The 21,459-nt window shown below is 37.4% G+C and overlaps 1 protein-coding gene across 1 annotated transcript; it reads right to left on the bottom strand.

Annotated features, from left to right (window-relative positions):
• Window positions 1–559: 559 nt before the first annotated feature.
• On the bottom strand, window positions 560–21,355 carry HSPH1 (heat shock protein family H (Hsp110) member 1; the record flags this gene model as incomplete). Its single annotated transcript, XM_010177299.2, is given in 18 exon segments — window positions 560–1,419; window positions 1,931–2,092; window positions 3,280–3,399; window positions 3,496–3,603; window positions 4,145–4,270; window positions 4,700–4,837; window positions 5,595–5,726; window positions 6,511–6,716; window positions 8,893–9,026; window positions 10,367–10,473; window positions 11,381–11,474; window positions 11,476–11,607; window positions 12,515–12,759; window positions 13,256–13,389; window positions 14,838–14,937; window positions 16,452–16,574; window positions 17,980–18,120; window positions 21,298–21,355. Coding segments are annotated over 18 exon segments (2,458 nt in total), but the record flags the coding sequence as incomplete, so codon positions are not given.
• Between the last annotated feature and the right edge of the window lie 104 nt (window positions 21,356–21,459).

Here is a 21,459-nt window from a genome sequence, read left to right as displayed (position 1 = left end):
CCCGATACCCTGGTGTAATTTGATGTCTAAAGGACAGGACACAATTTCATTCAGCATCCTCCCCTGCTCCAACTACCTAAAAAACACTTATGTGAAAGGAATTCTTAATTTTTAAAACCTTACCAATGTCTAACAGAGCTACTTGCTCAGCAAAATAGGCTGAAATCTCATTTTACCATTCAGTTTAGTCTGCAACAAAAGCCCGACTTAAGTATTCAATCCCATTTTAACATTTTATTCTGGACTGCAGATTATTGTCTCTAAACTACAGGGTTCTGTGTGTTACATATTTTGTCCTATGCCTTAACATCTGTGAAGTTTCCAGGTTCTTTCACATCTGTACCACCCTTGGGGCAAAGAAAAGAAAGAGGCATAACTCATTAAGCAGCTAAGTTACCTTCAATTCAGTGCACAACTGTTCTGTGCCAAGTCTGAGAGTTTTAAGCCTTTTTATGACTCTCGTGCACAGAACACAAAGCAGTGGCCTGTCACAAATCATGAAAAAGGCAACACTTAAACCAGAAGTAATAGAAACAACTGAACCCAACAAGTCAGGAGATACCAGTAAAACAAACTTTATTTTAAAGCTCATTAAAAAGCTTCACAATAACAGTAACAGAATTAGCATTTCCTTCATTTTACATACCCCACATGAAAAATGTAGTTTAGCAAGAGATGAAACATAAGCGTTTCTGCATGCTACTAACACATTTCACCATCTTATTATCTGATAAGTGCTTTGGACTGCAATAATCAAAAACCCTAGAACAAAAGGATTTATTCTGGAAAGTCCTTATCAACGGGACAGACACTGGCTTTTTACTGACATACCCAATTAGATGTTCAGACAAAAGAAAACTACCTTGGCATCTACAAATGCCTACGAAGGTTTTGATTACAACCTTTTGAAGGAGCAGTATATTTCAGAGCAAGGGCTTCTTTTAATCTTCAGTGATGCAAATAGTTAAATACTGCACAGAAGGTTAGTATGAACTCACAATTCCACAGGAATCTGAAAGTTACCAAGGCAATTTTCCTTTTAGGATAGTCATGACCAACACTATTCTTATTCTTCCTCCCATAACACAACATATCCCAGACAAGTCTTAAGAAAAAAATATAAATAGATCCCAAAACAATGCATTCCCACCCCCCCATCACATACAACAGCAAAAATATCTTCTGTCATGGGATGAAATAACTTCCTGCAAGTGCAGTGGTTTAGTCCAAGTCCATGCTAATGGTGTTTTGATCACCAGGATGACATTCGCCATTTTGTTGAGGCATTTCAGAATTTTTGTCATCTTCTATATCTTCAGTTTTATAATCACTCCGTTCATTTAATGGGTTTTCTTCCTTAGGAGAGTCAACTTTTGGTTTTGGTTGTGTCACAACAGGCTCACATACATTGTTTAACTCCTAAAAGAAAGGGAAAAGATGTGGTCAGAATATATATTAAGGACCCACCAGTTTCACTAGTGAAGAGTCCTGTTCCCAAAAGACTGTTTGAAACTTGCTTCTGTATTTGCTTCCCTGAGTTCAAACTGACAAGTATTTATTGTACCCTGAAATAAATTAACTGATCTACTTTCTCAAGTTCTATGGGCAAAGTTCTTCAACTTAATATTTTGCATTTCACATGGATTTTTTTTCAGGACTATTTTGTGCCTTCCAGTAACACTTAAGTGTTACTTCCAGTAACACTTAACACACTTAAAAACAATGAGTTTTTAAGGTGACTGAAAGACATGAAATGTCAATAGGCTCCACAGAATTGTATACAGTATAACAGAACTCCTGTGCCTTCTACTCAATTTCCTGTCCACACTTTCTAACTGGAGCAGTAAGATGAAATTGGGGGAGAGGAAGGGGGACAATTATCTGTCTAGCTTTAGACCAACTGCTACAGTCAGTCTCTTATGGTACTTACCTGTAGCTTTGCCTTAATTTCACTTGAATGCACAGCCGGATCTTGATCTAAGCTCTTCTTAGCCTGTGCACTCACAGCAGTATTCATCCACTCTACCACTTCACTAACACACTTCTCTACTTTCATCATTTCCATTTCATCAATATGGATGTATTTCTCATCCTGCCCAAATACAAATGTTTTGAATTAGTTAACAACATCAAGTTTACTGTCACCAAGTTATGCCAACAAGACTATCTCAATTATTTACAACTTACAATCTTTACTGATTTTCAAAATAAATAGAAGTTGGCAACAAGCCAGATCAGTTACAGCAAGAGACAACAAGACAGACAGATGTAAAAATAAAGTTTCCTTTGCCCAGTAATTAAACAAGAAATCTAGTTCACAGAGAGAATAAAGGCTTCACAAACAGTCACACGATAAAATCTAACATTCTTAACAGGGTTGATAGAAAAACATCCCTTCCCTCCTGTAGAGTCTTATATTGGCCCAAGGTAGTTTAGACAGTCCAATTCTGCTGTACACAGACAGGTAAAGGATCAGTTCAACTGTAGGAGCATTCCCTACAATCCCATAGTTACACAAGTAACTGATACCAGAAGTACTGACCCAGCAACACAACCTATGATTTTAGTTAAGAATTCTAAAGATGAATTCAAGTCTTAAACGTACCATTTTCAATGATGCTAATTATTTCAAGACTGTGACACCACCAAAGGGCTTCACTTATTAATGATGACTTTGTAATCTACACTTGTGAGGACATAACTGTTTCTGATGCAAGCCTCAATGTCAAACTGAATTAGCTTGAGTGTTGTGAGCTGCCCTATTAAAACTCATTAAGGTTAAACCCAAGGAGTAAATTTTCAAAAGGCAGGAACGCTTATCAAGAAAGTAGTGTTCAAATATCAATGTAAAAAAAACCAAATCAAAACAAACACCCATATATGATAAAAAACCTCATGTATTTTAGTTTATCTTGAGTAGCTTTTACACTAACGCATCTCACCATGGCACAATTGTTGCTCCCAAAAGAACTGGAAGAACAGCACGCTTCTAAAAATGTCAGATTAGCTTTTAAAAGGTCAAGAATCAGACCAGAGTTTAACCCTCACTCGTTATAAGAATGCCCTTTTTGGCCTGAAAACATCCAAAAGTATCAACCAACTGAAGATTGAATGCATAACGGAAAATGTTTTGAGTACCGGGAAACATTTGCTGTGTTAAATTTGTGACCTATAACAATAGGTTGCAGCTCATCAGAAAGCAAATTTGAAGCCTCAGGCAGCTGGTGAGCCTCAGTGAAACGCTGTGTGGTAAAAGAAAGGTATTTTGAGGCCACTTACTTTATTCCTGAATTCCCCAGCTATTGTAGCATAATACTGGAGTCTGTGTCCCAGTTCTTCTAATAGCTTTGGTCGTTCTTCTGCTTCTTGATAGCGCATTTCAATTGGAGTACCCAGTTTCTAGGAAAAGCAATTCCTATGCATTATGCAATTCATTAACATTGTTATGTGTTGTATTTTGTAAATTTTGCAGTTTGGGCATACTAACAGACCTACCTTTAAATCCTCCAATTTGTCTACATACACCTGCTTAGCTTCATCCTCACCCTCTTCATACAGCCAGCCTTCTGTCTCTGTTAGGAGTGCAGAGAATCCCTGCAGATCCTATGTATAAATATAATTCAACATGTCAAACATCAAAATACGCACCAACTGGCTGTGTTTATCTTGCAGAAACAGGACACTGGTAAATATAAACATTAATTCTTACCCTCCTATATTAAAATTATATTTCTACTGCAACTTTTGCCTAATCAAATAAATTAAACCACACCAGCTTCTGAACTGGGAAACACACATCTACAACAGAGGTAGCATTTATGGCCTTTTGTCCTTGATTACGCAAATACCTGGGGTGTGGCATTAATTCATGGTTTTGTTTATGGATACAGCAACACAGCTGCTCCTTATAGTCACCAACTTTATTTGGAATCAAAACTTTACTCCATTTGTGAAAAAATTTATTTTCAGGGATATGTACTATTTGCTACGCCTGAACCTAATTCTGAGTCAGTGCCAGCCACCATTCAAATGAGTTACTGTTCTCAGCTATTTCCAGGGTGGCTGTGAGAAAGCTTGACAAAGGAATACAGAATAGATATTTGGTATCAATATTTTCAGAGAAGCTCCTGAAACCATTACCTACCTTTTCACAAACAAACTTTTCATATGGTCCAGACAACTTATCCCTGAACTCATACACGTATTCCTCCACTGCATTCTTTGCGTCATTTCTTTCTTTCTCCAGTTTATCTTGCATAATCATCTTTCCCTGGAGAACCACAGAAAATATTTTAAATAAAAAATACTTGCGTTCAAACAGCATTCTACAAAGCACAGCTCCTGCAAAACACAGGAATCTCCCAGAGCCTTGGCTCACATAACTGCTGTAATTCTCACTGCTACAAAGTGGACTTCACCTGAAAAAATGGGATGCACTTCTCTAGATTACAACAGCTTGAACCAATCTGTGATTTCATTCCACAGATCAGTGCTCTGATACTATCGCCACAAACAACCCTTTAATCTTTCAGATTAACATTTGTCAATTGTGTTAAAAGTTGGACTGTACATTAACTCACTGAAATTATTTGAATCCACACGTTGGGGTTACAGTGAAAGATCAGAGATTGCCTTAGAAAGCATATGAATGGTTAATAACTACAGTCAAGAAAGCAGTCTAAACCGCACTCTAACTCACCTCTGTTTCAATATACATATTGAGGAGATCTTTTCCTAACTGCCAAACCAAGTTAGCTTCAATAGGTAGTTCCACATTCTTCACTTTTATCTTAGGTTTTTTAGCTTCTGGGGGCTGATCACCTTTCTTCTCATTTGTCTGAGTTGGAGAGAAGAGAAATAAGATAATTTTCCTGACTTCCTCCTGATGAAGTAGCACTATAATGAAAGAAACATTCACAGGAAGAACGTGCAGACATTTTCTATGTTCTTTCAGAATCTTCACAGTATACTTGTGAGGAACTTTCCCTTTGGGGATTCCACCTCCTATCCTAATCTGCTTACAGTCTATTTCATGGACAGTGAGTACTGAGCTACAGGAAGGATGTTTCTCAGACATACAGTGTATTTGCAGGTTTTCCAGAAGTGTCAATCTGTAGCTTAGCACTTCACTGGTGATGCCGACAGTGGCAAGATTTTAACTCAAAACATTTCTCATTCTATACAGATGAAAGAGCCAACTACTAGCAATATCATGCAGGCATTATGCTTTCCACATAGATTATTTCCTCTTAGGTTTATGAATTTCTGATTCCAATTTCTCTCAGCAGGCCTAATAAGCGTGGCCTCTAACAGATGTTGAAAAAATTGAAATGTCTACAACCCAAACAAATTAGCTGTACAACACTGCATAAAGACAGTGAAGTGGCAGAGAGAGACTTCTTGTAGGAATTCTTCCACAACCTCTTTATGAAAATCATCATGAGATTTATACATTATTTTTCACAATAGAAAAGGTATAAAAATGAAAGAGGTTCCAAGCACCAAGTTCCTCACTTTTTCCTGGTATATGTTACCATTTCAAATGCCATGATTATAGAGCATAACATTTTCAACAGAGTTAAAGGGTCACTCACTTTCTTGACATCTGGGATTTTGTTTTCTTCAGAGGGAGGTTCTGATGAAGGGGGAGACTGTGACGTTTGCTGACCATCAGTTTGTACCTGGGACTGTGTTCCAGCCTCACTGTTCTCTTGCTGGATATTTTTCTGAAATGAAAGCCCAGGCACAAAGGATGTAGAAGGCATGTGCACTTGAATTTAATAAAAGTTATAGGGCACTTCACTTCTGACGCACATAGTGTACAAAGTACCCTACAAAGCATTCTGTGCACACAGAGAAACACACATACTTTAACTAATGGAGATCCAGACTAAGTTCAAGTTCAGAAGGACTTGGTGAAAATGCTACCAGTGCCAGGTTTGCAGCGTAACACTTGTGTGTGTCTGTGTGTGTGCATGCTACCACTTTCTCTTACAAAAAGTGGCTTTTACTTTATTGAGTCATAGCTTTTAAAGTTTTTTTTACCCCCCCCTCAGAAAACTATTAAAACATCAAGCACATTGTAACAATGCTGCATCATCCCCTTCAATGCTGTAGAAAACAATAGAGCTTTCTCTTCCACAAAAGGTTTCAAAATTTTACTAATACGAAGGATTACACACAAATCCTTTTAACACAGAGAGTATGGATGAATAAATCCAAACCAAGGTTTCCTATTTGGCACTCTGGTAACAATGGCAGCTGCAAGCAACCCACCTGCTGCTATTTGGCACTTTGCCCAGTAATTGATTTTGAAGTCCAAACACTTTCAAGATAGCACTAATTTTCTCCTGTTCTTATAAATACATTTTATTTCCTGACAGCTATGCATATCTCAAAATTAACCTCATTCTGCTTGCTTAGAATAAGGTATTTTTCTTCCAGAGTACGTAATAGCAGAACACACTTTCATCAGTAAGGACATTCACACACAAGAAAACGTCAACTTACATCACTTGAGTTTTCAATAGGCCTCTGGTCCTGAGATTCCACTTCAGTCTCAACACTGACGTCTTCACTCACTTCACTTTTAACTGGTTCTACCATGGATGCAGTAGACACACTGAAAATGCCATGAGTATTGACACGGACTTTCACTTTGACTTTAGACTTCTCTCCATCTTTCTGGGCTGCCACATTCTGGATAACATACCTCCCTAAAAATGAAAGAATCAATACTCACACAGTGTAATTAAACAGGTAATATTACAGAGCCAGGAAAACACCTCTCTCCTTCATAGAGGACACATTTTCTAAATATTTAATGAAGCCTCTTTGCTAATCTCAAGGTCCCCAAAATCAAATTAGTACTACAAAAATGAAAAAAGTATGCTGCTTTTTATTTATTAATTTAAATGCTTTTCATTTAAATCAGAAAGGGAGAGCATTTATTTTCACCACCTAGGGTAGGTTCACCTGCCACCAGTAATATAGAATAAATACACAAAGTAAAAGCTCACTCCCCCTTACTTGTGCGACCTGTGATGCTATAGTGGGATGAAAGAAAACTACACAAAGATCTGGTCTAATGCCAGTGTTAAATGGTGTGTCTTTTTAATACAACTTACTGCGGAACACAGAACTGTATTTCTGTAAGTGTTCTTTTCAGCTTCTAACATCAATATAAGTCCATTACCTTTTACTCTAGGGCAGAATGAATTATTTTGTAACTCCTGTAATAATTGACACAAGCACCGTGAAACTAAGAAATAGACAAATAACTAGTTTAAGAGTATACAAAGAATCAGATCTCCTTAAGACTAAGAGCAGACATATTTTTCCTGCCTGCTACATGTCTATATGTCTATCACCAGAACAGTGACCTGGAGATTACAATGCTTGTATAGCTGCAAAGTACAAGTTCACCAGTTTAATCACAGGCTGGATATACACGTTTGCACACACCATCCCTTCATCAATAGATCTAAACCACGTGCATACAAGCTTTTACCTGCCTACTTTAAAAATGTAATCCCCCCCTCTCTTGTAAATCAAATAATACTGGAGTTGTGACCTGTTCTCCCTTTCAGAAGTCTCATCAGAACTACTGACTCGCCCATTAGAACTATTAATGGTTCTGTTCTGATCAAAGAATTAATCAGCAAGTAAGCTGAAACCAGTTTGATTTTCAGTTCTGTTCTTACCAGTTTCTGGAACAGCAGTTAAAATATCTTGTTTGTTAAAGTCATATGAATTGAACAGTAACAAGTCCCACTACCAGTCTTTAAGAGTTAACATGAAAGGAAACCTGCTGTTTCTGTAACTACAAAATACCGTGCTGGTTTCCAAGACATGGTATTTGAACTTTGTGACTCTCAATGAAACAACCACATATTTTGCTTTGAAGTATAAAAAAATAACTGAGATTTTCTGGTAGGATAATAGCTTTTAGTAACTTTGCAGTGCATTAGGTATTAGCTGAAATACTGGTAAATCAGAGAGAGATTTGGATGGAGATGGTTTTGCCCTATAAATTCTCCCATCCATTTTAAGAATACTTATAAAGTTTATTTTTAATGCTACAATCCTGGTGATAATGTATTTTAAGTGAATTGTTAACCAACAGGACTGTTGCATTGTCAAATAATTAACCCAGATGTGTCATTTCTTTACCACTCAAAAAAAAAAAAAAAGGTGAGCTTTCTAACAAAACCAATTACTTGACAACTAGTAATAGCTTTATCTTAATTTTACATGCAAACATACAACATTTAATTGCATTCTTAGAACTCGAGCAATTATTTAATTGGCCTGTCTTTACCATCACAATATTCTTCTAACTAACCACACTGTAAACTCTTTGTAAGTGTCAACACTGTCAATGTTGTAATTTGACAAAAAGGATGAAAGAGCTCCTCAAAGATGTTACCTAGACAACTCAATACTGTAGTCTTGTAGCTGCCACTATTTCAGGCTGCCTTGATTAAAACTTATTCAGCATTATGTCAAACCCCAAAAATATAACAACAACTAGTTACTCAAGACATGTTTAAGTTTTTTCAAGTATCCCTAGCTTGCTTTAGCAATAAGCAGAAGAGAAGATTTAAAAAGTTAAGAAGTTATTTTTTGCAGTGATAGCCTCATTCTATTTCTGGGCATTTAGTTATAGTTTTCCCTCATTTCCTCACAGGACTGAAGCAACTTTAGAAGCTAGAAAAATAAAAAAATCCAAATTCAGTTACCTATGGAATGGAAGAATTGAAAATCGAGTCCTCCAGACACAAAAAACCCAAATATATACATCATATAACCATACTGTAACACAACACAGTTACAGAACTGATTTGAGACCAAATAATGTGAGACAACAACATTTCCAAGACAATTACTTACCAATTTTTGACTCAGGATATGGGACTCCATTAGGATCAGAATAAAAAGCTTCTAACTCAAATGGACCTTTCCTATAGAATGTAAGAACCTTGGAGAAAGGTGCTGCATGATTTCTGCTGAACACCTCATGAACACTGTAATTAAGAGAAAAATATCACTTTTAGTAGAGTACTTGATCTGAAAGACTTGGATCTAGGGTCAGAGCTCTGCATAGAAATGTCACCATGTTTTGACATTTACCCTTCTGAACAATTACAAGATACTTCACTACTGTACTGTAAGAAAAAAAAAAAATTACTGTTGTGTACTGTCATTGGAAATTGTCCTATCCCACTAATTTGGAGTTTCAGAAGCAAGTAAGTTTAGACAGTGTTGGCAATTCAGTGACAGACTATCAGCAGACCTCCAAAATTTGTTTCCTGCAAAGACTCTATTCTGAGCTTGGAATAGCATTATCTAAATCATAATTTGCACCCTTCCTCAGTTAGTCTCAAAAGGCTAATTATAGCCCTGTTAATTCCTTAGTCATTTACTTTCTGTAGCTCAGTTGAAAACACTGACACCAGATTATTATTCACTCCTTGATATTACAGAAAGAACCAGCTTTATTTTATGCTCTTCCTCTAGGGTCTGTCCGCTATTTCTGATTCTAATTTCCAACTAAGTTTTGTCTCCTAGCTATGGAAGGATGTCATCCAATAACCCAAATATGAGAAAACAGGAGCCTCATCTAGAATGCGAACCCACAGGTTGCTCTCAGAAGCATGTGACAGAACAGTTAAGTTCTGCATCTCCACAGAAGACAGAAAAAAAGTCTGAATTACAAAGAATGTAAGAACAACATGAGCAGGTCCCTGTAGAACTCTAAACTTCCCAGAAGTTAAACTCAGACCTCTTTACATCCTAGACAGCAGCAGCCAATTCCACAGGCATGGCACAGTTAATAGCAGAGAGGTCAGAGTCTTACAACACTGCAATTGCAAGAAGTTTCTCTTACGAAACCCTACAAGTTAAATCCTTGGTTCTGTTTTCAGCCGAACAGCATCCACAGAAGCTCTCAATATTTACATAGTGTAGAATGTTCCTACTAAAACAGGAATCCAGATAGGTGTTAGGAACATCTTAAGTAAAAAAAAAAAAGACAGAAAGGAAAAGTCAGATCAGGACCTGGCAGTTGCACTAGTTAATTCTGCATTCCAAAACCTGACAACCAGATAAGAGCAACGCAAGACAAGATATTGGTTGGTAGCTCATTCAATCACAGGTTTTTTTAATCTTTATTTTTTAACCTATGAGGAGTTATGGTTAAAATTTCAACACATGCCTTTACTCAGTCTCCACTGTCAACCACCTCTGGTACATGGTCTACAGGTTTTCTGCATCAGAATACCAAGAACCTCATTTAAATGCAAGAACATTATCCATAAATTATGAAGGCCAAATGCTTCACAGAAATGTAGTCTGAGCTACCTACCCTTCAGTGTCCTCTGCTTCTGTGTTCCATAACAGAGATATTGGGAACGGTGTAGCATCTGTCACAGAGAATTCTCTCACTTTAAAAGCTGGAGAAAGAATTGCACACTAAAAAAAAAATACCAGACATGCATTAAAGTTGGTTAACTGCTCTGCTTCACTTGCCCCCAAGACAGCTAAACATCTTTAAACAAGAAAAAGAGAACTGTGTTGGCTTTACTAAAATAGAGATAGGCAAATTACTCAATTTCAATGGAGTATAAGAAAACAGGAATCTCATACAGAAGTATTTGGGTTAGTGGGACTTTTGGTCTTATTCTTACCATAGCCTGTGAAAAAAGGTTGCAGTCTAAACAAATAGCAAGACTGTAAAGAAGTGCTGTACTACTTAGTCCTAAAAAAGCATTTATCTTACAGTCTTGCTTCTTTCCCTGGAGACAACCAATTGCTACAGATGGAAAGCAGTTAGTGACATGGGGTCAAGAAACAAGACAAAGAAGAGAGGGTGAAGTAAATCAGTAAGTAAAGGAGCAAAGGAAGATGGCAGGCTGAGTGGTCCGCTTGTAAAATACAGTTTACTAGTTGGAAACTGTAAAAATTTGGAGAAGATAGAATAAAAGTTTGTTTTACATGTTGGAAAGTTGGATACCAGAAAGCACAAGACTTGCAGTGTTTTGGGCTCGCCACAGATACTTCTCTTGCACTTCTCTTCCCTCAGCTTGATACTGACCTTTACTTTTCTCATTAAATATCCCTATATCCTGTTCTTTTGAAGAGTGGACTTCTTACAGAATACACCCATCAGCACTTTCAGGAAAGTACTGCACCACGGAGGAGTACTCTGGACTTTTTAAACAGTATCGTCCCATAAACAGACCCAGTGAACACACACATTGTCTTGCGTGCTTTGAAGAGGACCACTTCTGCCATTTCTCATAACCACTTGGTAACGCTGCAAAGAAGCGCTCTCAAGAAATGTAACTTTTAAGTTTATCAAGTGTTGCCAGCACCATACCTGCAGAGCACAGCCCCTAGCTATGGCTTCATCTGCATTCAGTGTAGTACTGACATCTTTGCCAAAGAATTTAGCAATTCTCTCTTTGACAGCTTATACGGGTTGCTCCTCCAACAATCTCTACAGCAGTCACATCTTCCACTTTCAGTTGTGTTTGTTCCATTAATGAAACAAGAGGCATCTCTATTCTTTGCAGCAGGTCAGCACACAATTCTTCAAACTGTGACCTAAGGAAAGAAACTGAATTAACTGAAGAACGCCTGTCCCATCACCAAGATTTCCTGGTATTCTTGTTTCCAAACTGATGCTGACCAGCTCTGCTAACTAAACTGCAAAGAGTCTTAACTAAGCCCCTGTGAGTACACTGAAGTGACAACCATAGACAAGGTAGCATGTGAACAACTGCGTACAGATTTTCCTATGCTGCTCTCAATGTAGTTAAATAAGATAAAGGTATTGTTTGGGCAGGTGCTCTGTATCTGCCTCTCAGCAAACATTACAGATAAGAATACAGGAAACACTGGTACTTCCTTTACAATGAAAAACGGTTGCCTAAATACTGGAGAGAAATAAAATAAAAGACACCACTCTTGTCAGTAGTTACAGGACTAAGAGTGACTACAAATTAAGTGGTGTTTGTGAGTGTGTGCAAGAGACAGACACACACAGTCTTCATTTACACTCAAGCCATAATCAAATCATCTCCCAAAAGGACCATTTCTGTGCTCCATGTCTCTGTCCTTATCCACAATACAGTGAGAACAGAAAAAAGGAACAAAGTTTCAATTCTTGAAAAGCAGTATGGGATTTAGGTTACCTAAAATACACAGGAGGCCTAAACATGCAGCCAGCCCCCCTGGGCCTTCTTTGCATGCATCAATCCATGGCTTTAAGAATCTGACATTTTACAGAGAGAATCCAAGCTTCTTAGGCATGCATTATCACACTAAAACATTGCTCAGGTAGCTGAACATTACATTTCACAGCCTTAGTTACTCTAGCATTACAAAAATGCCACAGATATTCAGCACTGGCACTTAATTTTAGCACAGAAAGTTTCTTTCAAACATGGAAAGAAACATTTTGTAAGAAACAGAGCCACTGAAGCAACTGCCTGTCTTGTACAGAACTCACCTGTTCATTTTCCCAGATACATCAGTGTCATTCATGAAACACTCGATATTTAGGGGAATGTCTGTGCTATTTGAACTCATTAGTTTCTTCAGCTTCTCACATTCCTGATATAGACGAAGAAGAGCTCGAACTTTTGTTTTTGGATCCAGTTTGTACTTTGCTTTTATTTCTGCACAAAAATAATCTACTAACTTCCCATCAAAGTTTCTTCCACCTAGGAAAGGGTCAAATGCTGTGCCAAGGACCTGGTTTGAAAGAACACAATTAGCTTACTCTCAGCAGAAACTGAATGGAATAGCAGTCTTCCAGTATCAGCCAGCCTTTGCTTCAAAAAGGGTTAGGGAAAAGTCAGTCTTATCTTCCAATACACAGGCTTAAGTACTTCAATTAACCACATCAGCCAAAAATTGTTCTTCACTTTTACAGCAGAAGTAAGGCTAAGTAACTAGGTGGCAATCCTAAGCATTCACAATTTTAATTCATACCTACATCCATTTATATAAAACGAACTAAATGATAGCAGTTGTACTGTATACTTTACAGTGGTGTACTACAAGGAATTTACGGCCTCTATTTGAAACCATCCTAATGAAATGAAGGACACTGATAATCTTGTATCTTTCAACTCTTTGCCACTTTCCACGGATTAAATTATTTCAGAATTTTAAAGACAAGGCAGGTTTACAGGCTACTTGACTCTAACGCCTCATAAAACCTTTTATTTTAATTTAATCTTACTACCTTTAGTTTACTCTTGTTGAATGCACACACTGATACTTGAAATGCAGAATGTCCCATATCAACAAACACAACTATCCGTGGCTTCTCTTCAGGAGCCGGAAGGTCTTGTTTATAAATTCCATAATTCAGAGCCACTGCAAAGCAAGTGTCAGATATTACCAATGCAATCTCCAGTGAGTCTCCAATTGCATGCCATCACATTCCTGTGAATATCAAGCTACAGGATCAAGAGCAGCAAGATAAATCCAGACATACACCTATGCAAGGTCTTACATCCATGGAAACTTGTACTTCTGCTTTAATACAGAAAGGGGACTTTTTTATGGATGCAAAGTTTCTTCATAAATATTTTGAAAACTGAAGGTTAAAAAGAGGGTTGGATATTTGTCCTTCCTCCTCCTTTCTCCACAGTCATCTTAAAGATGTACAAGTCCTGTAACTCAGAAGAATCCAAGCACATAGGACTAAGTGTACCTACTGTGGGGTCCACACTCACCCAGCTCAAGAATTCACACTAACACACATTCTCTGCAGCACTCTTAACAGCATTAAGCTAAAGCTAGATGACAGAAACATGCACCTGTGGCTTCTGCAATGATACTGTCAGACTTGCTCTTCATTAGATGTAAATACACAGTGTTCAATGTAAAGATAACACTGATGAAACAACTATGTTTACTAGAAAGCCGCATTTTAAGATTGCTTTACTCCTTAAAAAATAAAATACAAAATTCAAAAGCATGAATCCAGCTAGTGTGCACCAAAAATGCTCGCACGGAACATTATCCCAAAGTAAATTCTTTCCTACTTTTCTAATTAACATGGGCAGTACAAACAGAAAAGTAATTGTCTTCTGGTACAGACATCTACTTCCCAACCCTTCCCCCAGGAAACAAGTGCTAGTTATCATGCTATTTAAAAACATGGGAAAATGCTCTCTCATCAAATTCAATCAAAAAAAATGTAGGAAGACAGTGTAAGAACACTTGTTTTAAGAAAGATCAAATAAAATTCCAGTTCTGCCAATGTGTTTTTAGAGTTCCAAACAGATTAGCAAAGGAGATTAATTGCCTTTGTGTGTGTGTTTTAAAACCATAATTATATTAACAAATTACTAAGTGTTGATATTTATTCAAGCAAGTTTCTTTAAGAGTGTCTAAATCCCGCAAATGGGCATCAAAGTTTCTTTCATGAAATTCTGACAATAAACTAAACGGCCGGGTAGTCCAGGCACACGTAGCAACTCAAATATGTACTCAGGGAGCTAACTCACTAAGGGTTCTTCTCTTCTACTCCTTCACACAGAACACATTAAAATAAAAAACTGTAAATCAGGAAGAGAGCAACAAGTGTTTAGAACATTTCACAGAATCACAGAATTGTAGTGGTTGGAAAAGACCTTTAAGATCACTGAGTCCAACCATAAATCTAACACTACCAATTCCACCTCTAAACCATGTCCCTAAGCACTTTGTCTCCCTGTCTTTTAAATACCATAAATATTTAGTTAGTTTATCTTAGAGTAACTAAATGCACCCGCTACCACACCTTCTATTTGCAGAAACTGTTTTACCATACTTACCTGCTGTCATGTCATTCATTAATCTAAGACAATTTAATCCAACAATCTGAGCTGCATCCAGAAGGGACCTCCTTTCAGCATCTGTGAAAAACGATGGAACCTGAAGAAAGCAGGTGAGAATGGGAAGTTACTTCCAGAAAGTGAGACATCACATTGTTTATTTGAAAGCATTGATTCCAATACCTGAAGGGGGCCTACAAGAAAGCTGAGGAAGGACTTTTCACAAAGGCAGGTTGTGATAGAACAAGGGGCAATGGCTTTAAACTAGAAGAGGGCAGGTTTAGATATTAGGTAGAAACTCTTTACTGTGAGGGTGGTCAGACACTGGAATAGGTTGCCCAGAGAAGCTGTGGATGTCCCCTCCCTGGAAGTGTTCAAGGTCAGGCTGGATGAGGCTTTAAGCAACCTGGTCTAGTGGAAGGCGTCCCTGCTGATGGCAGGGAGGCTGGAACTAGATGATCTTTAAGGTTCCTTCCAACCCAAACCATTCTATGATTCTATGATAAAAAATGTACCTATTTCTCTTCCTTGAAAAAGACACTTGCTCACTGCAAGTCTTTTACCATGCAACTACTGTAATGAATCAAGACTTCAAATATTCTAATGAGCATCAGCTAGTTTCCATGAGCACACACTAGCAAGAAATAAACAAGTTACTTGTATAAAAATCCTAGGAATCTTAATTACTGGTGCAAAATATGAAACTGGATCTTATGGAGACAGAGACACTGAATAACCTTAATCAGAATTAGTAGACATATTCCTGTCCAAGAAAGTAAAGAGAAGGGGGCGGGGGGAAAGTACAGCAATATCACAGATGTGAGTGATGTAAATAAATACAGGATAACAAATACAGAGAATCTGTTTTGGACAAAATTACTTTGGGCAAAAAGCATCAAGAGATTCTGAAGGAATATGTTGTTGAAAATTTGCTACAGATCTCCAGCATCAGTGTCGGACAGTGACCTCTGATATCCTCAGGAACATCATTAGAAGACGCTACCTTTGCAGCTATCGACTGGAGAACAAACTCTTCCAATAATAACAGAACTGAGTATTCCTAGATGCAACATGAGACAGACTTGTTCAAAGAGTCATTGAGAACACAGAAGGAGACGTTATTTTATACTCGGGCTTTGCAAAGGAATGACTGATCTTTATCTGAGGTCATTTTCTGTGCAGCCATATATTAAAAAAAAAAATAAAAATAAAAAAATCAACTAACTTACTGAGAGGATAAACATAAACAGGACAGAAAATAAGGTTTTCAGCTGCCAGAGGGCAAACTCTGATAAAAAAAACAAAAAGGCGTCTTTAATGAGTAATTAGTGTGCTTAGTCATGGAAACAAGCTGCAGCAGAAGGGTATATACCTGGATCCCAGAAATGTTCTGGGCCTGAAAGTTCAGACATCTGCAAGAAAATGAGTTCATGAAGTGGGTCAGGGTCTGGAATATGGAAGCAGCCCTGGGATTTCTTTAAGTCAAAAGCACTAAAGCTAGTTAGGATTAATCCCTTTGTAAGTGTTCTTTTTCACTCTACACGAATAGAAACAAAATGCCCTCAATAGTTGAAGTTAAAAGACATAATGTTCCTGTGCACTACAATTACTTACAGAAATAACACAGTCTGTTACTGGCTTTTTCAGGTTACTCTCTGCAGTCTCCTTTAATTTTGTCAATAACATAGCTGAAATCTGTTCCACACTGAAGATATGCTCCTCATCCATGTACATGACCTGGATAGAAAAAATAGGTAAAGTAATTCCATTATTTCAACTGGAGTAAAACAAACTTACATTTACTGGTTTTTGATACACTGCTAACTAATACTCTGTCAATCATGACATGCTTAATTATTTCATTATAGAACTTCACTTTACAATTTCATTTCCCAGTTGAGTGTTTACAGAAGTAGTAATTCAATATTCACAGACTTAAAGCATCAAGAACTGTTATCAACTCTGCAGATGAAGAAAATTGCTAGGAAGATTTAAAAAGTGACACAAGTCTAAAATGTGACTAAGGCTAGACACAGTCACACAGCATTACACCAAAACAGGAACAATAGCCATCGATTTTCAAACTGCTGCCAACCGCAAAAAAGCCCAGAATTACTTGCTGACTTTTTTTGCCCCAACATTTTTATGCTTCTGCTCAAATATGTAACAAGTCTCTAAAAGGACGAGCTGTGCAACAATTGTTCACCTATGCACATACACCAACAAAAAGCTAAAGATTAAGCTCAAAGAGTTTATTTGTTGTTCCCTTACCAAGAAATTATTCTTGAATCACCATATTTCTGTGTAATACAAAAAATAGCTGTGATGAAGTGAAGGAACATGTTACAACTGATTCTTAAAACAGCACTTGCCTTTTACTCACATCAGTCCAAGCTGGGAAAAATTAAGCATTTTGGTTTTAATAGAAAAATTGTTCTCTAAACATCCCAGTCTTAAATGCACAGCCCTAAACTACGGTCTTCATTAGTGAAGCAGCCTCATCTGTTATGCCAGCAAGGTTTCATTATCAATATTTTTATATACTTCTGTAAATGAGTATGATGTTATTAAATACACTTATTCTAGGAAAAGCTGACATTGTATCAGCAAACTCCTTGAAATGCAAGCTAGAGTCAAATCTGCAATATGGTACAAACTGGTTTTGAACATCTGTTACAAGTAACTGAGACCATGCTGTCTGCTAGAGACAAGCATGTCACTCATTTATAGCAATTATTCTCAAGAAGAGTTCCTACTACTTTATAAGGAATTTGTAACCACACAATTAGATTGCTGCAATGCACTGCACACAAGAGTGACAGAAAGGTTAATACTTTAAAGTAAAACCATATGACCTCATAATTATCTTAGCCGTTTTTCTGCCTGGATGTTTGAGGTGGATGTGCAATTTGCCAACAGGGAAGCTCGCATTTCACCAATTACTCACAAATGAACCTTAATTTGATAGTTAACATCCACTATTTAAAGATGAAGTCTATTTATACAAGAGTGCTTCTTTAAGAGAAAGACTGAAGAAAACCTTTAGTGTAATTAAATGAAACCTGTATTTTCATTACAAGGTGCTGAAATGTAAACTTTTAAACTTGGCTATAAAACCCCAAAAGATACATTGAGAATTTACCTTTACTCCAACTCCACCATTCTTCATAGGAACCAAATCATAGCTCAACTTTTCTTTTTCTTTCTGAACAAAAGGGTCATTAAATGCACGGCCATGGAATCTCTTGAAGTTAGATACTGTGTTGTGAGCATGAGTGATTTGCTGTAAAGAAATACAGGATATTCAGAAATCCACTCTTAATCAACCTGCAATGTTCAGTGCTGCTGTGCACGCCCCCAAGATCAGTCAAGTTTTTAGACAACTGTTCACTTGTCATACCTGTTTCTATAACACCTGTAATTACTATCTGATACTTTATATCAGCTCCTTACTATGGAAGATTTTATGAGTCAGAGAGATACTTACAGACCATTATATATTAAGTATTATAAGGATTATGCAAGTACCTCTAAAACCTCAAACCAATCAGGTGAGCAATAACAGGATCTACAGTGCCTGCTACTTCAGTCACCTAATTTAGACAGAACTCAAACAATTAAAGATAGGAGCCAGCTTCAGAAGTACTTGCAATGACTGTAAACACTGACACCCCAACCACCTCACCTCTAGCTGTTCACTTTAAGCCCCATTACTCTAAGTGCAAACAACTGTTTTCACTTACTAAGTTTCAGGCTGGTAAGTCTCCTGGTACATTTCAATACTTGCTTTTTCCCCACCACGAGCTACTTAAACCACATCACTTAGTGGTCACCCAAATTCTTGTGCCACACCAAGGAAGGACACAGTGCACAGACAATAGCAAGAAACATGAGACTTTTTTATAAAATGTCAGTTTAAAGCACACACTAAACTACAGTGCAAGCTCCCCACAGAACCAAGTGACCTAGAGAAGCATTCTTTATCAGGAACGCAATGCAGAACAGAAATTAGACAACTATACCAGCCTAAAAGAGATACTGCAAGAATCTCAGAGGAGAATGAATCCTGCTCTACTGGAGAGGAACTATAGAAGTGTGTTGTTGTCTCCAGAATAGATTTAGGCAGACACCAACAGATTGCATGATAATAACTCAAATGATGAGCGTACTGAGGAAGATTTCTAGCATTCACTACCCCCAAAGACAAGCATCAGCTTCTTATTGCATGCAAAATTTTCCATCATGGAATTGAAGAATTTGAGCTACATCTTATGTTGTGCCGTGTCTGCAACAGAAAAGCTCCCTGACAAAAAAGTAGGCCATGCCCATCCTACTAAACAGTAACTTTCAGAAACCTGTATGTGTGGAGAGAAAGATGTCACACCCAATTCCCTACTGGGAATCAACCCTAGTTTATTCTAATCACAGAACAGCAATTATTAGCCTAAAAACATCCCAGGAACTATTCCAGTACTTTTAATACAATATAGTATTTAGGTTCCTGTGTCCAAGATTGTTTCCTGGCATGTTTTGATTTATTTGTATAGACACAGCCTCACAGTACTCGAATGCTACGTAATTCACAGCTGTATCGCCGAAGAACGTAGAAGCAAAAATTATTACCATGCAGCGGGCAGAGAAGCACAAACACCCTGGTAGCTTTTATAGCCAAATTTAGAATTAAGCTCAGAGCCTTTTCTAAGAGAAGAATCTTAAGATATTTTTAGAGTAATTGTATGCCATTAGGTCTGTGGCATGTTTTAATATCTTCCTGCTTAGTCACAATTAGGAAAGCTGAGGATTATGGTCTGTTAACTAACATACTGTCTCATCTCTGATGCTACCAGACTTACCTAAAGGAAACAGATTCTCTGAAAACTCACTCCAACAGCAGCTCCTCAAGTGGTAAAAAGAGCACCTCTGAGTATAATGAGCTCTCACATAATCACATTATTGAAGTCATCAGCCAAAAACTGGGGATTTTTTTTTTTGTGAGTTTTTATATTTGGCTTTTTTGATTTTTTTTTTAAACCAACCTAAAACTCATTCAAATTAAAGAGATTAATTTACTCCTTGATTTAAGTGGCTACTACACCCTAGGACACTGAATATGTAACTCCCAGTTGTCCAAGTCAAGAAACTTCTACATTTACAAGCAAAACACAATCCACATCTCATGCTGTCAGCCAAAACTAGACCATCTACAGCAAGAGAAATAAATGCTCTGAAATCTTTTATCATTAAGTATCACACTCTTCTGGCAAAAATATTTAGTTTCATGAAAGAGTCGATACAGTAGCATTTTAAAAAGCTCATTCTGAAGGCAGTCACAGGTGTTCATAACTGCAAACACACGCTTTTAAATGCAATTTGAGATACAGAACTTTCAGCTTAGTTCACATTTTAACACCATTTACTGGAATAATCTAACAATACTGAAACAAGAGTACATAGGATTCAGATCACTTGCCATTTTGAGTAACAACTCATTTCTGCATACTTATGAATCATACTCATTTCCGACTTGAAACAGTGGAAAGAGTCAAACAAAAGCAATGCTAAAATGAAATGTAAGGAAAAAAATGCATTTACTTTATTACTCCAGATGTTAACCTGTAACTAAAAGTGCATGCGTGCTTATGAACATGTAAGCTATTTGTATTGCCTTGGCTGTTCAAAATTAAGAGAGGAGCTATTACAGCGGGGAAAAGTAGTCTCCTTTAGTGGTCTCTCCATGGAAACCCACTGTAGTCCTTTTACTACAGGAGATACCTCCACAGGCCAGGGGAGGCTGCATGCTTGGACTCCACCAGCAGCAGCTACCTAACAACATACAATACCACACCTAAGGATTTATTTAATCACTACACTTAGTTATTCTAAGATTTGTCACAAAGCTCTCCTTTTAAACTGAAAATACTACTTTAAAGAAGAAAACATTCAATCTTTTTGAGCACCTAAATAAAAAAAAAACCAAAATAAATAACCAAACCCCAAACTAAAGACTTCCACCTTCAAAAACACAAGCATTTACCTTTCAGTGAAACCAGCTACCTAAACAGCTTTAAGAATCTGAGACAAGACTCCCCCTTTGCATCTAATTTTAAGAAACTATACACAGCGTTTAAAATGTTTTCCTTCAAGTGCAAGGAAAATCCTACATACCAGCATTAGGAAAAGAAAACCAATGACCTCAAGTTGTCAGAAAAATAACGTGTTCAACTGGAAAATATTACCATGAATGAAAGAGAAAGCAGTAACGCTCTAGCAAAAACCACCCTGCATCACTCTGAAGGAAGCATGGTAGCACAGTGAAGTATTTCTAAAATGAAAGAGGTGACAAGAAAAATGAAATTATTTGGTTTTAACTCCAGCAAGCCAACTCTTTACACCCACTGATACTTCAGCAGTTTGTACTGCCCGGTTTACTATTATGCACGAACGTCAGGAAACTACCTACCTGGTTTTTAGCTGCGACACCAATAGCTCTGTTTTTGGGTCCAAATGAAACCACCGACCTGAAAATAACAACAGGCTAATTAACTCAGTGCTGCCAATAAACACGGACGAGGACTGTCATGGATGCATTCACTACAGCTGCAAATGTCTTTCTGTCCAAGTG

The sequence above is a fragment of the Antrostomus carolinensis genome, unplaced genomic scaffold, assembly GCF_000700745.2.
Source record: "Antrostomus carolinensis isolate BGI_N321 unplaced genomic scaffold, ASM70074v2 scaffold12221, whole genome shotgun sequence".
NCBI classification, from domain to species: domain Eukaryota; kingdom Metazoa; phylum Chordata; class Aves; order Caprimulgiformes; family Caprimulgidae; genus Antrostomus; species Antrostomus carolinensis.
This window is presented reverse-complemented; position numbering and strand designations above follow the sequence as displayed.